Consider the following 10,966-nt stretch of genomic DNA (forward strand, 5'->3'; position numbering starts at 1 on the left):
AACCAGAAGGCGTGCTGTGAGAAGATATTCGATCTTGTCACAAGAAAAGCTGATTTCAATGGCCATTGGAACAAGGACGGCCGAGTGCGCTGTGAGCCACGGCTTACAGTTGGCACCTACCCTGTCTGCTGTCTGCTGCAAGACCACCTGTTGGAATAGAATGGCTGGGGTGCGACCCACACTCTGGCTGTATACCTAGTAGGTATACTATGAGCTTTCCCCGTCCTATTGTAGGCGGGTGGCTTTTGCTGGTCAATGCAACCAGTAGTGAACATACGATTTGACACCACCTGGTTAGCCACCGCTGCCGTTGCTCAAATTATCAGCACTCGATAAATCTTGTGCGCAACATCTACTTTTGGGGTAAAATAGTTGACGCATACGTGGCAGACCTGGCCTGTTCGAGTACCCCGCATACTTACATATGTAGCTTACTCTGTACAACATTCTACCGCCACAAGAAGGCTTCCTCGTGTTCATAATTGGCAAGCCTACCGTTGGTAATCGGCATGGGTAGTGGGCGGCCCCCACGAGGACCTCAATTTCGGGACTGCGTTTACAGGTGGGGAGAGTGAGGATCAAAGAAACGTGTTTAAAATCAAGTTCGGCAGTGCTGACGCAGTGACAACCCAGTGGGTGGTGATGCATGTGCAGGTCGCGATTGCATGGCTCCCACGGTCAATATAATCAGTCACTATTATAATGATAGTTTGTGTTGGGCCATTAGCGACGGAAATGAACCAACACAGATCGTGCCCATAAGCCGCCACATTACACGCCGACGATGTCCCAATGGCGTGCATCGGCTTGCCATGCACAGATCAAAGAACAATTACACAAATACGCTGCTTCCTGGACCTGGACTCACAGACTTGGTCTTCATCCAAGGCTACAAGCAACTGATACACCAGATTAAAACAAAAAAAAAAAAAACATGACTACTATTTTGGACCCTGAAGAGGCCAGGAGGCTTATCGAGTCATCAGGCCAGATTCATATGCATCCTTTTCAAGTTGAGTGAATCAATAGATCCCCGCATAGTCGGAATACGACTGAGTCGTATACAGGTGGCAATCGGAGTCTTGACAGGGTTGGCACTTTGCTGTTTCGTCGCGCGGATGGCCATTCGGCTAACCTACCAGAAACAACTACGTCTGGATGATGCGTTCCTGATTCTTGCAGCCGCGTGTCTTTGCGCCGCCACTGGTATTCTGTATCATATCTGCTACTTCCTCTATCTCCATTCAGCGGCTTTGCTCGTGCCGAAGTCCTACCGTACGTCTTGATCAACTTCCAAGAACTTCTCCAGCTCCAGAAGAAGGTATATCCGTTTCTCGCCTTAATATGGACAACAACGTTCGCCGTCAAAGGATGTTTCCTGGCGTTTATGCGTCCACTTGTTTGGCATATATCACGCCGTGTGAATTGGTATTACTGGTTCATAATGATCTTCTGCGTGATATCCTGGGCATTTGTCGTGGCGGACCCATTCATAATTTGCCCGTATTTCAGTGTAGACGCGGGTGAGTAAAGCTGAACCAAGCTCATTTCACGTCCTTACTAGGCTCCTTCAAGTGCAGTGCTTCACCTCCACCGTGGATGGAAGAAAGACACTCGGACTTACTGCGCTTGTGACAGTCCTTGACATATTGTCCGATATCATGGGTATGTTGCACAGTCTCTTGCATGCTGCCAAGCACGTTGCCACTGGAAGCTGACATCTCGCATCAGTCGTGAGTATTCCTATCATTATACTCAGGGGATCGTTCCTGAGCCGTTCAACCAAGTTTGGCCTAGCAGTCTTCCTTTGCTTATCTATATTCATGGCAATCTGCGCAATTATCAGGATTGCTGGATTTCACTACAAAGGACTCGAGGACGACACCTGGGAGTTCTTCTGGCAACAAGTCGAAGGTGCCGTAGCCGTCATGATGGCATCTATTACGGCTTTCCGTACACTGTTTGTCAAACAAACACATAACGACGAGGTCGCGGATCACAGTCCGTTAGGAAATATCTTCCACAGGCTCTATATGCGCTTCCAATCACTTGCTCGGGCGCAGCCAGAGGAGAAACCCTCACTGAACCAAACTCGGCCCACCATTAAGTTTCCCAAGTTACCATCTCCCATCTTCACTGGTATCCGAAGTTTTATTCGCAGAAATAATCGAACTGACCTTGGCGTCACTACGCTTGCTACCCTGGATTCAGTAAACGATGGCTCCGAGACGGACTATCACGCCGCTCTCAAAAAGAAAATGCCCAGAGCTCTAGCGGCAACGGCTCTTCACGTGGTCAACATGGAAGTTCGCCCTCGACCCAGCTATTGAGATGAGAATATAGTCTAGTGGGAGAAGAACACTCGGTGGCTGAAATTCACTTTCAAGGCGGGCCAGCCTATAAGTAGAATGTGTTCAGCAACAGATGAACATTGCTTTTACAAGCTCGGGTGCCCCAGCGGGTTCTTGTTGTATTTTTTGTGCTGTGCAAAAAGGGTGTAAGTCATCCAATGACTCATGAATTTCCGGTTTTCTTATCATGACGCATTATACGGAGTTTGGCAAAGATTCATAAAGGATGCACAAACAGTTGTGAAATATTGCTGTATATTGCAAATTTAATCCTTTTATATAATTTAAATAAACCGGTTCCTGCAAAATTAAACAAAACCTAGCTTCAGTTTAGTTGATTTATATCCTACAAAGTAAAATAAAAATAAAAAGGGGTTTAAACTAAAAGTAACACGAAATATAGGTGAATATGATGTATTATGAACCCCCCTAACGCCGGCTGGGAATGACGATTACAAACCTTCCAGAAGGGTTTGATGAATGCAGAGGGACTAAGACTGTTCGATCCCATTCTGTTACTTTCTTGAAAGTATACAAACAAGTATACGTATCACAGCCATTTCTTGGAAGCCATTATAGAGAGAAGAATGGAACAACAAAGTTCGTTCCAAGTCGGTACGCAATTTCCCCTTGATGCACAAGGGTCTGAGATTGAATTTCGGGCTTGAAGACAAGTGAAGACTGACGAGAGAAATAAAGATCTACAACAATGATGAAAGGGAAAATCGTGTATTCAAAGTGAGATCCGACAAGATACGATAGTATTTCTTATGTGTTCTCCAGACTGACACAAAGGAAAGGCACCAAACCCAAATGTGTTCACTCAGCCCTCAAGGTCAGCCACTACTTGATTTCCGTTCGTGATGACACGCATCGATTTGATACTCGACACAAGTACAAGATCCCAACCGCCCCAAACTCCCACCTCGAAGCCAGATATCGAAAGTAATCCTCTAGGGGTCAGGCTTGTCTTGGCGAACAGCGTTATTGATCCTATGACTTTCGGCGACATTTCTTTGAGCGGCATTGTTCGCGTTAGCATCTGAAGGAATGTCCAAGATTGTGTGTGCACGTAGTTGCTCAGGAGCATTCGCTCCCTCAGCCCTGACATTGGCCCCAGGATATTGATCCTCTCGGGGCCCGACCTCCAAGTTTGAATTTGCCTGGTCGTCCTGCTCGACGGGATCGGGAATTTCCAGCACAGTGTAGTCCGCTGACCGGTTGGGCCCGTCCGCCAGAGCGCTCCTGTATAAATCGGCCCCATTATTCATATTCTCAACATCCTGCCTACCCTGCGTCACGCGCCCTGCAATGTGGCCCGCACCCCAACTGAATGCAGTCTTGACAGCGGTCCCGAGGTACCCGCCCAAAGGGCCGCCAAAGTAATAACCCGCACCAGCGCCAGCGCCTTTAATGGCGTATTCCTTCTTATTCTTCCAGATGTTCTCCATGCCCTGTCTTATATAGGATTTCTGCGCTTGCTGGTTCCTCTGGTACTGCTGGTGTATACGTGCGCGCTCTTCAGGACTTATGGTCACTTGGTTGTTGTTCGGGGGGCCCGCGACTCTGCCGTTGATCCCGTTCGGTGCCGACGTCGGTGCCGTTGGCAGTGGCGCCCCTCCAGAGGCTCTTCTCATTGTGCCGCCAGGATCAAAGTAGTTGACTGGCTCGTTGCTGACGTAGGCGTACAGGTTGGGTCCGTCCACCATGCCCAGCGGATCAGGGGATGTCCAACGACCAAGCCACGAGGCATAGTACCTAGCGCCGCAGGCGTACAATCCGGTCTCGTGGTCGCGGTGATAGGATGCGAATCGGTAACGGCGGGGCGCTTCAATTTGAGCTCTGCACATGAGTAGCACTGAAACTCCGAACGGCGTGTACTCTTCGTAAGAGATGATCTGGCCCTTGTCATCTGTTTCTAGATTCGTGTTGACATGATATCGAAGTAATGGTTTATTTGGCTCGGGGCGTGGTTTTCGTTTGCTGTCGTCATCGTCGGAATCACCGCAATCATCACTGTCAATCTCAACAGAGTCGGTAGCAACCTTGACGTCCTCGATGCTCACGACGGCCGGGACCTCGGGATCGGTACTCGAGCCCACCGTCGAGGTGTTGGTGGTTGTCTTGATTGTGGAACCATCTTGTTTGTAGACATGGTAGATTTCCAAAGAGTCAAGATAGATCGTCTCCTTGCGTTTCGTGCTTTTCGTGTTGTCACCTGATCCCCCGGAAGCACGCGTCGTGACTTTGCGCACGCGCTTCCCGCTGTCGTCGTAGACATACCATGTCATCTCGGGAACTCCAGCGTTCACTTTCTGCCGTGCTGTACATTGCAATTTGTTGCGGTGATCCCACTGCAGCCTCGAAAAGCCTGTCATGTGCGTCATACATCCGACTTGACCGTTGGCACCATCATAGCCGTACCGCTCAATGAGACTGCCAATGCGTGTCTGGCTCAGACGGTTGCTGTACTGGGACGATTCGAGCAGAGAGGGTTCTTTATAGGTGTAAAACCGAGTCCAGCCTTGCAGCGACTTGTCCAGAACTTCATGTCGCACAAGCCTCAAATTGTCCGCATCATCGTAGACGTAGTGTTCGACGTAGTCGCAAACATCGCTGGACTGTCCTGGGCCTAGAGATTGTGTGACGAGGGCACTAGAAGCCGAGACCTGGCGCAAGCTGCGTGTAGTGTTGCCCCCTGCATCAAGCGTCTCCCGCCCCGTCGCTCTACTGAGTCGCCCAAATGTATCGTAGAAGAACTCTTTCAAAGGCTCAACCATTTTGTTTCTGAAGAAGAGTGTCTGTTGAGCACGATCTTGACTGCATGAAATGCGGCACAAGCAATCGTATGTTGTGGTCAAGTCTTCAAGAACTGCACGGTCGTCCCTCCATGTCCGTCGCCGCACCACCTGACCTGTCGACTCATCGTACGTGTAGGTGGAGTGAGATTTGTTACCAAAGTCGACTCGTAAGGGTTGTCCATCTGCGGCGTACATGGCTTTGGCGATATGGTAGTCAGTGCCACTTTTCGGCGGCATCGGAACAAAAGGTGATTGCGAGTTGTCGTCGCTTGGTGCCACGAAAGAGGAGAGCGTTTGAGTATTTCCGACAAGATCAAAGGTGCGTACATGAACCCGACCAGTGGCGTCGCACATCATTGTGTTGCGATTGAGAGCGTCAAATACATTCCTCGTCGTATAAGCCTTTTCCTCCACCGGGACATGACCTCGCCAATTCAACATGGTCTGGTATTCGACAGCCAAATGATTATCAAAAGACAGACAATTACCCTTGAAGTCAAACGAGGTATTTCTGCGGATACCAGACTGATCGCGGATCTCAAAGACCTGACCACGAAGGTTGTTTGGCTCCGGATCCAACGTGGCCTCGCCGTACACGTATTGGCTCCAAAGCACCTCCTGGGCAGCCTCGCAATTTTGCATGACCCAGGTGTCTGTCTTCCTCCCCAGAGAATCGTAGACAAAACGAGTCTGTCTGCCTGCGCTATCGCTTGTGAGCAGAGGCTGTCCGGCGCTAGTGATGATGGTTACTATGGCGCCAGACTCCATATTGCGCCGAACCAGGGGTTGATCCAGTAAATACAAATCGTAAGACTCCACCAGTCGATTCAGGGCATCATATTGGGCTGTCTTGTATCCGAAAACGTCGTAGGCTGAGCAAAGGGTACGTGTGTAGGCATCGCCCATCTCCACTGCTTCGATGACCTTCCCGCGGCTGTCGTGATGGGTGGTGGAAGGCTTGTTGGCGTACTGGGCTGATTTGTGAGCACTCTGCTGCAACCGCTTGTCCTCGGACTGAACGCGAAGCTCATACCAAGATGGCATGAAGAGCTCAGTAGACATTCTTTGGAAATGGAAGCCAACATCTGGGTCTGTCCGGGCGTCTGTTACAAGACAGGTGTCCCCAGCATCGTATGAGGTGCTGGACCACGGGGTAAAGCATTGCTTGGTCCATGTGTGGTCTGGTTGGAGTATCCCAACATTGCGGCCCAATGCATCCCTGAACGAGAAGGTGAGGTGCCCAGTGTGGTCCAGCAGGGGCTTCCATACATGATCGCTGGAGAAGAAAGGTTTCGACACTATCACCGCTTTGCCAGAGGAGTCGTTGACGACGCTCTTGCTCAAACACCACTCGTGCTCCTTGTTGTCGCTAGTGGGCCAGTGCGTCAGATTCAACTTCTGGCTGACCGATCCCCGACCATCGTAGTAAAAGACTTCCACCGTGACGTCCCCAGTGCCTGCATCAGGCGAGATGGCATGGCTGGTTCGGGAGAGGTTCAATCGAAAAGTTGGCAACTCGACCGGCGAGGATCCAGACACCGATAACTTCAGTCTTTTCCTCGACGAGATCGTCCGACTCCCAGCCTTCCCAACAAGTCGCATCGCCATCTCACGAGACGCTCCTTTCATGAAAGCCAGCAAGTCCTCGTCGGAAAGCACGCTGGGAATATCCTCGACAGAATCGCCAAGTGCCTCTCCACTCTTCCCCATTTGTGCAACCGCAGCAGTATCACCCAGACCGTCATAGACGACCGAGACTCGATTTCCATTCACATCCGTCAAGATAGTCGGCTGCATGACCCTATAGTCGTAGACAGCCCTCATGCGATTCCCTGCAGGATCGATAGTCTCGATTGGCAACCTTTGAAATTCGTCCATGATGACCTCAGACACGTGGCCAAAGGCATCGCGAGACCTTTTGGGAATGAAGAATGACTTGCGTGCGGCCCGTAGGGTCTCATCTGCGTCGTAATCGTTTCCACTGTCCGACTTTCCCTTGATATCCCACAGCGCCTCAGCCGAGGGAATCCAAGCACACTTATCGCGATCCAGCTGAACGTACCCACCGCTTTTGTATAAAAGGTTGCGAGGAGAAACCTTGCGGAAAGTGACATCTTTCTGCGCAGAGAGAGAGTCGATTATAGTCTGGTCCATGGCAAAGACACACTCCCGGTCTAAGCGGGAAAAGGTTTCCACAGCGTGAAGGCGCAGAGGGCGTTTTAGGTCTGCGCTTCGATAGTAAGTCCTCGTCATGTGGCCCATGTGCTTGCTGCCTCCGAGAACGGCGATGCCGCGGTATCGGATTTCTTCAATGTCCAGGAAGCGATTCGCCACGGGGCTATCTTCTAGATGGAAAATACCCGTGGAAGAGGGCATGGGTTTGTAGTAGTTGTCAACGTCGACGTTGTCGTCGATTGCGTTGGTAAAGGTCTTCTCGGTGTAGGTGATGTGGGATTTCTTCTGAGCAGCACAGGATTGAGGCGTTGTCAGGGAGCTCTGTTGCCTGCCGTATTGAACTATGAGGGATTTGGTTGTATCTCCATATGTGTTTGTCTCCAGCGCAAGCTCGTGCACGAGCCGTGACTCATCTCGAAGTCTTTCTAGATGTTCAGTGAGCGATTCCCTTGGCTCTACTCGATAGACAAGGGGAGATGAAGTCTCGGCTCTCCGCTCTGCGTCCGGAATGACAAGTTTGACGTCGAAAGAGGTCTCGCGGATGATGTAAGGGACATCGGCCGCGTCAGATCCGTCAGCTCCATAAACCTCGGAACGCAACAGGCTTCCCTTGAGAGCTCGATATGCCTCGTACCACTGGTCACTCTTGAGGCTCGGAACAATGACAGAGGCCAAGCGGGCCTCGCTCCACATGTCGGGTCCGGAGGGAGCAAGACCCATTTCCACCGCCCCGGTATGATAGAACATCTTGGTGTAGGTCGTTGGTGTCTGTAGGCTCTTCTTTCCCCGCGTCACGGTGAAATTGTCAGTTTCCCACTTCTCGACGGCGCCAAAGCCTCGGAATTCCCGTTCGGCTCCGTCGTAATAGCCATCGTGGTAGCGAAACCTTGTGGTGTGGGTTGATGACGCGATCTCGTCTCTCTCGACAATGCGACTGACCGTATGTACTGGAAATGGGAGTTTAGTTTTCCATGGCCTACCTTGTCTCTCGTCTTGAAGGTAGAAACGCGTGGATGGAGTGTATTTGATCGACGTGGTCAAGCCAGTTCCGGTTGACCAGAATTTCAGGAGATGTGGCTTGACACCGCCAGTCAAGTCGAGGTAGGATATGACGAGCTCGTCGGGTGCAGCAGCATCAGGTCCGGCCCAACACAGGCATGAGGTTCCATTACCCAAAAGATCAAGTGTAAAGACGGAGGATAGGTTATCAGTTCTCACGAAGCAATCGAGGGAGAGCTTATCAGACCATTCATTGCCGCACTGGTTGAAATAAATGTTAATACCACCATCGGCCGTGAGATACAGCAGGTCCGTCGTCCCACTGCCGTCAATGTCGAGGAGATTAAGCCTTTCAAAGGAAAATTGGTCGTCCGAGTCAAACAATGGTGGGTTGCTCATGCTCAACTCTGATCCAAAACGCCCGTGGCCCAAGTTGGGACAGTATGAGATACTCCCATTCGAGACCTTGACAATGTCGGTCAATCCATCACCAGTGACATCGGTGAGGAAGACAGCACTCCTCTTGTCGTGGGAGACGAACATGTCGATGGCGTCTATCCCTTGGCAACGACGCTCTAGATCATATCCCTCTTTGCCCAGTGATGGAAACCAGATGAACCCATCCTCCGCTCGGTAAAGCACGTCACTGAGGCCATTTCCTGTAAGATCTAGCCGATGCACGGAATCGCCATTGATGTTAAAGGTTAAACAAGTTGGGAACTCCCTGAAGCTCTGCCACTCGTCGGTCGAATCACACTCGAAATAACCAGCAGCACGACCCTTCAGATCGCATATGACAAGGTCTTGTTGCCCATTGCCGTCGAGGTCCTCCAGGTACGAGGTTGAGTAGTCTCCCACAGCAGGGAAAGCGTTGACGACCCGAACGGATCCAAAGTCTCTGTCCGCTTTTGGACTTTCTGCTGGTTCCCCATCATCGCTGTCCTCGCTGCTTTCAGTCTCGCCTCCACCATCGCTGAGGCCGCCCATGTCGAGTGCATTCTCGTTCCGCTGGTAATACCAAGCCCCATCACGCTGAACCAGCAGGCCTGGCGCACCTTCGCCATTCAAATCAACCCATCGAGTCTGGAACTTTTCGTTGCTGGTGAGCAGACCCTGCAGACAGTCCGGCTTCATCGTTTGCAAGTGTAGTGAGTCGAGCGATGCCGCGTTGGAATATGCAAAAGTGTGAGGCGCGAGGTCTTGTTGCTGGTAGATATCTCTTTCCTCATCCCACACGTGGCCTGCAGTCATCAAGGATCTGAGGAGTGATCCCGCGGCATTCTCATCGTATTGCAGGCTGTACGAGGAAACCAAATAATCCTTTCGTGGCAACTTGTCTTCGAAATGGTGGAACAGCAGAATTCGCTTGCAAAGGCGGTAAGTTCGAATCTCAAAGCCACTCGAGTAGTGGGAGAATGCGTCTTTCCGCACAGGCCACGGCATGGCAGGCTCGGATGTCGGGATTTCGCTGTCGTGGTCGCCATAGTCGAATACCACCTCGAACATCCACTTGTGGTCAGCAGGGAGTGGAGTGATCTGCCACGTTGTTAGATCTCTGGCGACAGAAATGTTGCCATATTTGATGGACTTGATGTATCGCGCGCGTGTGCGGGCAGATGGGTTTCTGGAGATCTCATGGACGGGTAGGCAGCCATCGGTACCGCGCACGCCCTCGTCATTCTCCTCCAGGTACGTGAGTAGCATCGCATTGCCGTTGGGATCGTAGACTTCGCAAAGAAGCCAGGTGAAGATGCGTGGTGGGCCACCATCGCCTGCGACGTCCATGATTCGTGATTGGTCCTGGCGGCCGTAGAGACTCGTGACGTTGGCAGGAGAGATGGTTCTCCAAAAGACGTCGTGCTGGTCGAGATGATGCGTGAACTTTTCGATGCGCATCGCGGCTCCGCCGATTTCCACCCTCGAGCGGTATCTCTGTACCGTGTATTTCCCAAGCGACCCCGAGTAGGCGAATGCGCAACCATCTTCAACTAGATCATCAAGGCCAGAGAGCAAGAACGTGTCGGAATTCTCGTACTGGGGGATCCCCTGCGTCGTCTTGCGCGTGATGCTGCCCAGTGAGAGGCTCCAGCCGATGCCAAAGGGGCCATTGCCGCTGCCCGAGTTGTATGACAGGCTCAAGGTTGGCTGACATTCGTCTCGACCCGACGTCACAGGAAGCGTGAGACTCAACGCCAGGGTTCCGTTGCATGGATTCACTTCAAACTTTTGGTCGATTGACCTCAACGCGCCACCCCCTTTGCCGGTCGAGGCTGCGGCGACGTCAACTTTCTCAATGCTCGGAACTCTGGATGAAGGCTTTGCCGAGCCATTGTTGGTGGCTTTATCGCGTGGTTCAGCAGCTGGATTTCCATTCAGCCCTGAGCGCTTTGTTGGGGCGGCTGGCTGCACCCGAGATCTGACAGATTCGTCCATGCTGCACCTTGAACTTGTTGCTGTTGAAGTATGAGACACACATGAATTGTGTTTATTTTGATCGGCTAGGGGTGAGGAATCTGCTACGAGCCGGTTTGGGATCTGGCCTTGTTTCAATTGAAGCTATCGTCACTTGGCTTAGTCAGTCTACTGCATCTTCTACACTTCAGCTCCTCCTCGTGTCATACCACAGGCAAGGCCCCGGCG

The 10,966-nt window shown here is 51.5% G+C and overlaps 2 protein-coding genes across 2 annotated transcripts; one reads left to right on the top strand and one right to left on the bottom strand.

Annotated features, from left to right (window-relative positions):
- Positions 1-1,444: 1,444 nt before the first annotated feature.
- Positions 1,445-2,330, top strand: PFICI_00944 (uncharacterized protein; the record flags this gene model as incomplete). The annotated part of the gene is made up of 3 exons (XM_007829525.1): positions 1,445-1,523; positions 1,576-1,665; positions 1,732-2,330. 3 exons carry the CDS (start codon positions 1,445-1,447, stop codon positions 2,328-2,330), a joined length of 768 nt encoding a protein of 255 aa, XP_007827716.1.
- A 974-nt stretch (positions 2,331-3,304) lies between these two features.
- Positions 3,305-10,759, bottom strand: PFICI_00945 (uncharacterized protein; the record flags this gene model as incomplete). Its single annotated transcript, XM_007829526.1, has 1 exon — positions 3,305-10,759. One exon carries the CDS (start codon positions 10,757-10,759, stop codon positions 3,305-3,307), a length of 7,455 nt encoding a protein of 2,484 aa, XP_007827717.1.
- Between the last annotated feature and the right edge of the window lie 207 nt (positions 10,760-10,966).

Source organism: Pestalotiopsis fici, assembly GCF_000516985.1.
Source record: "Pestalotiopsis fici W106-1 unplaced genomic scaffold PFICI_Scf_1, whole genome shotgun sequence".
NCBI lineage: Eukaryota > Fungi > Ascomycota > Sordariomycetes > Amphisphaeriales > Sporocadaceae > Pestalotiopsis > Pestalotiopsis fici.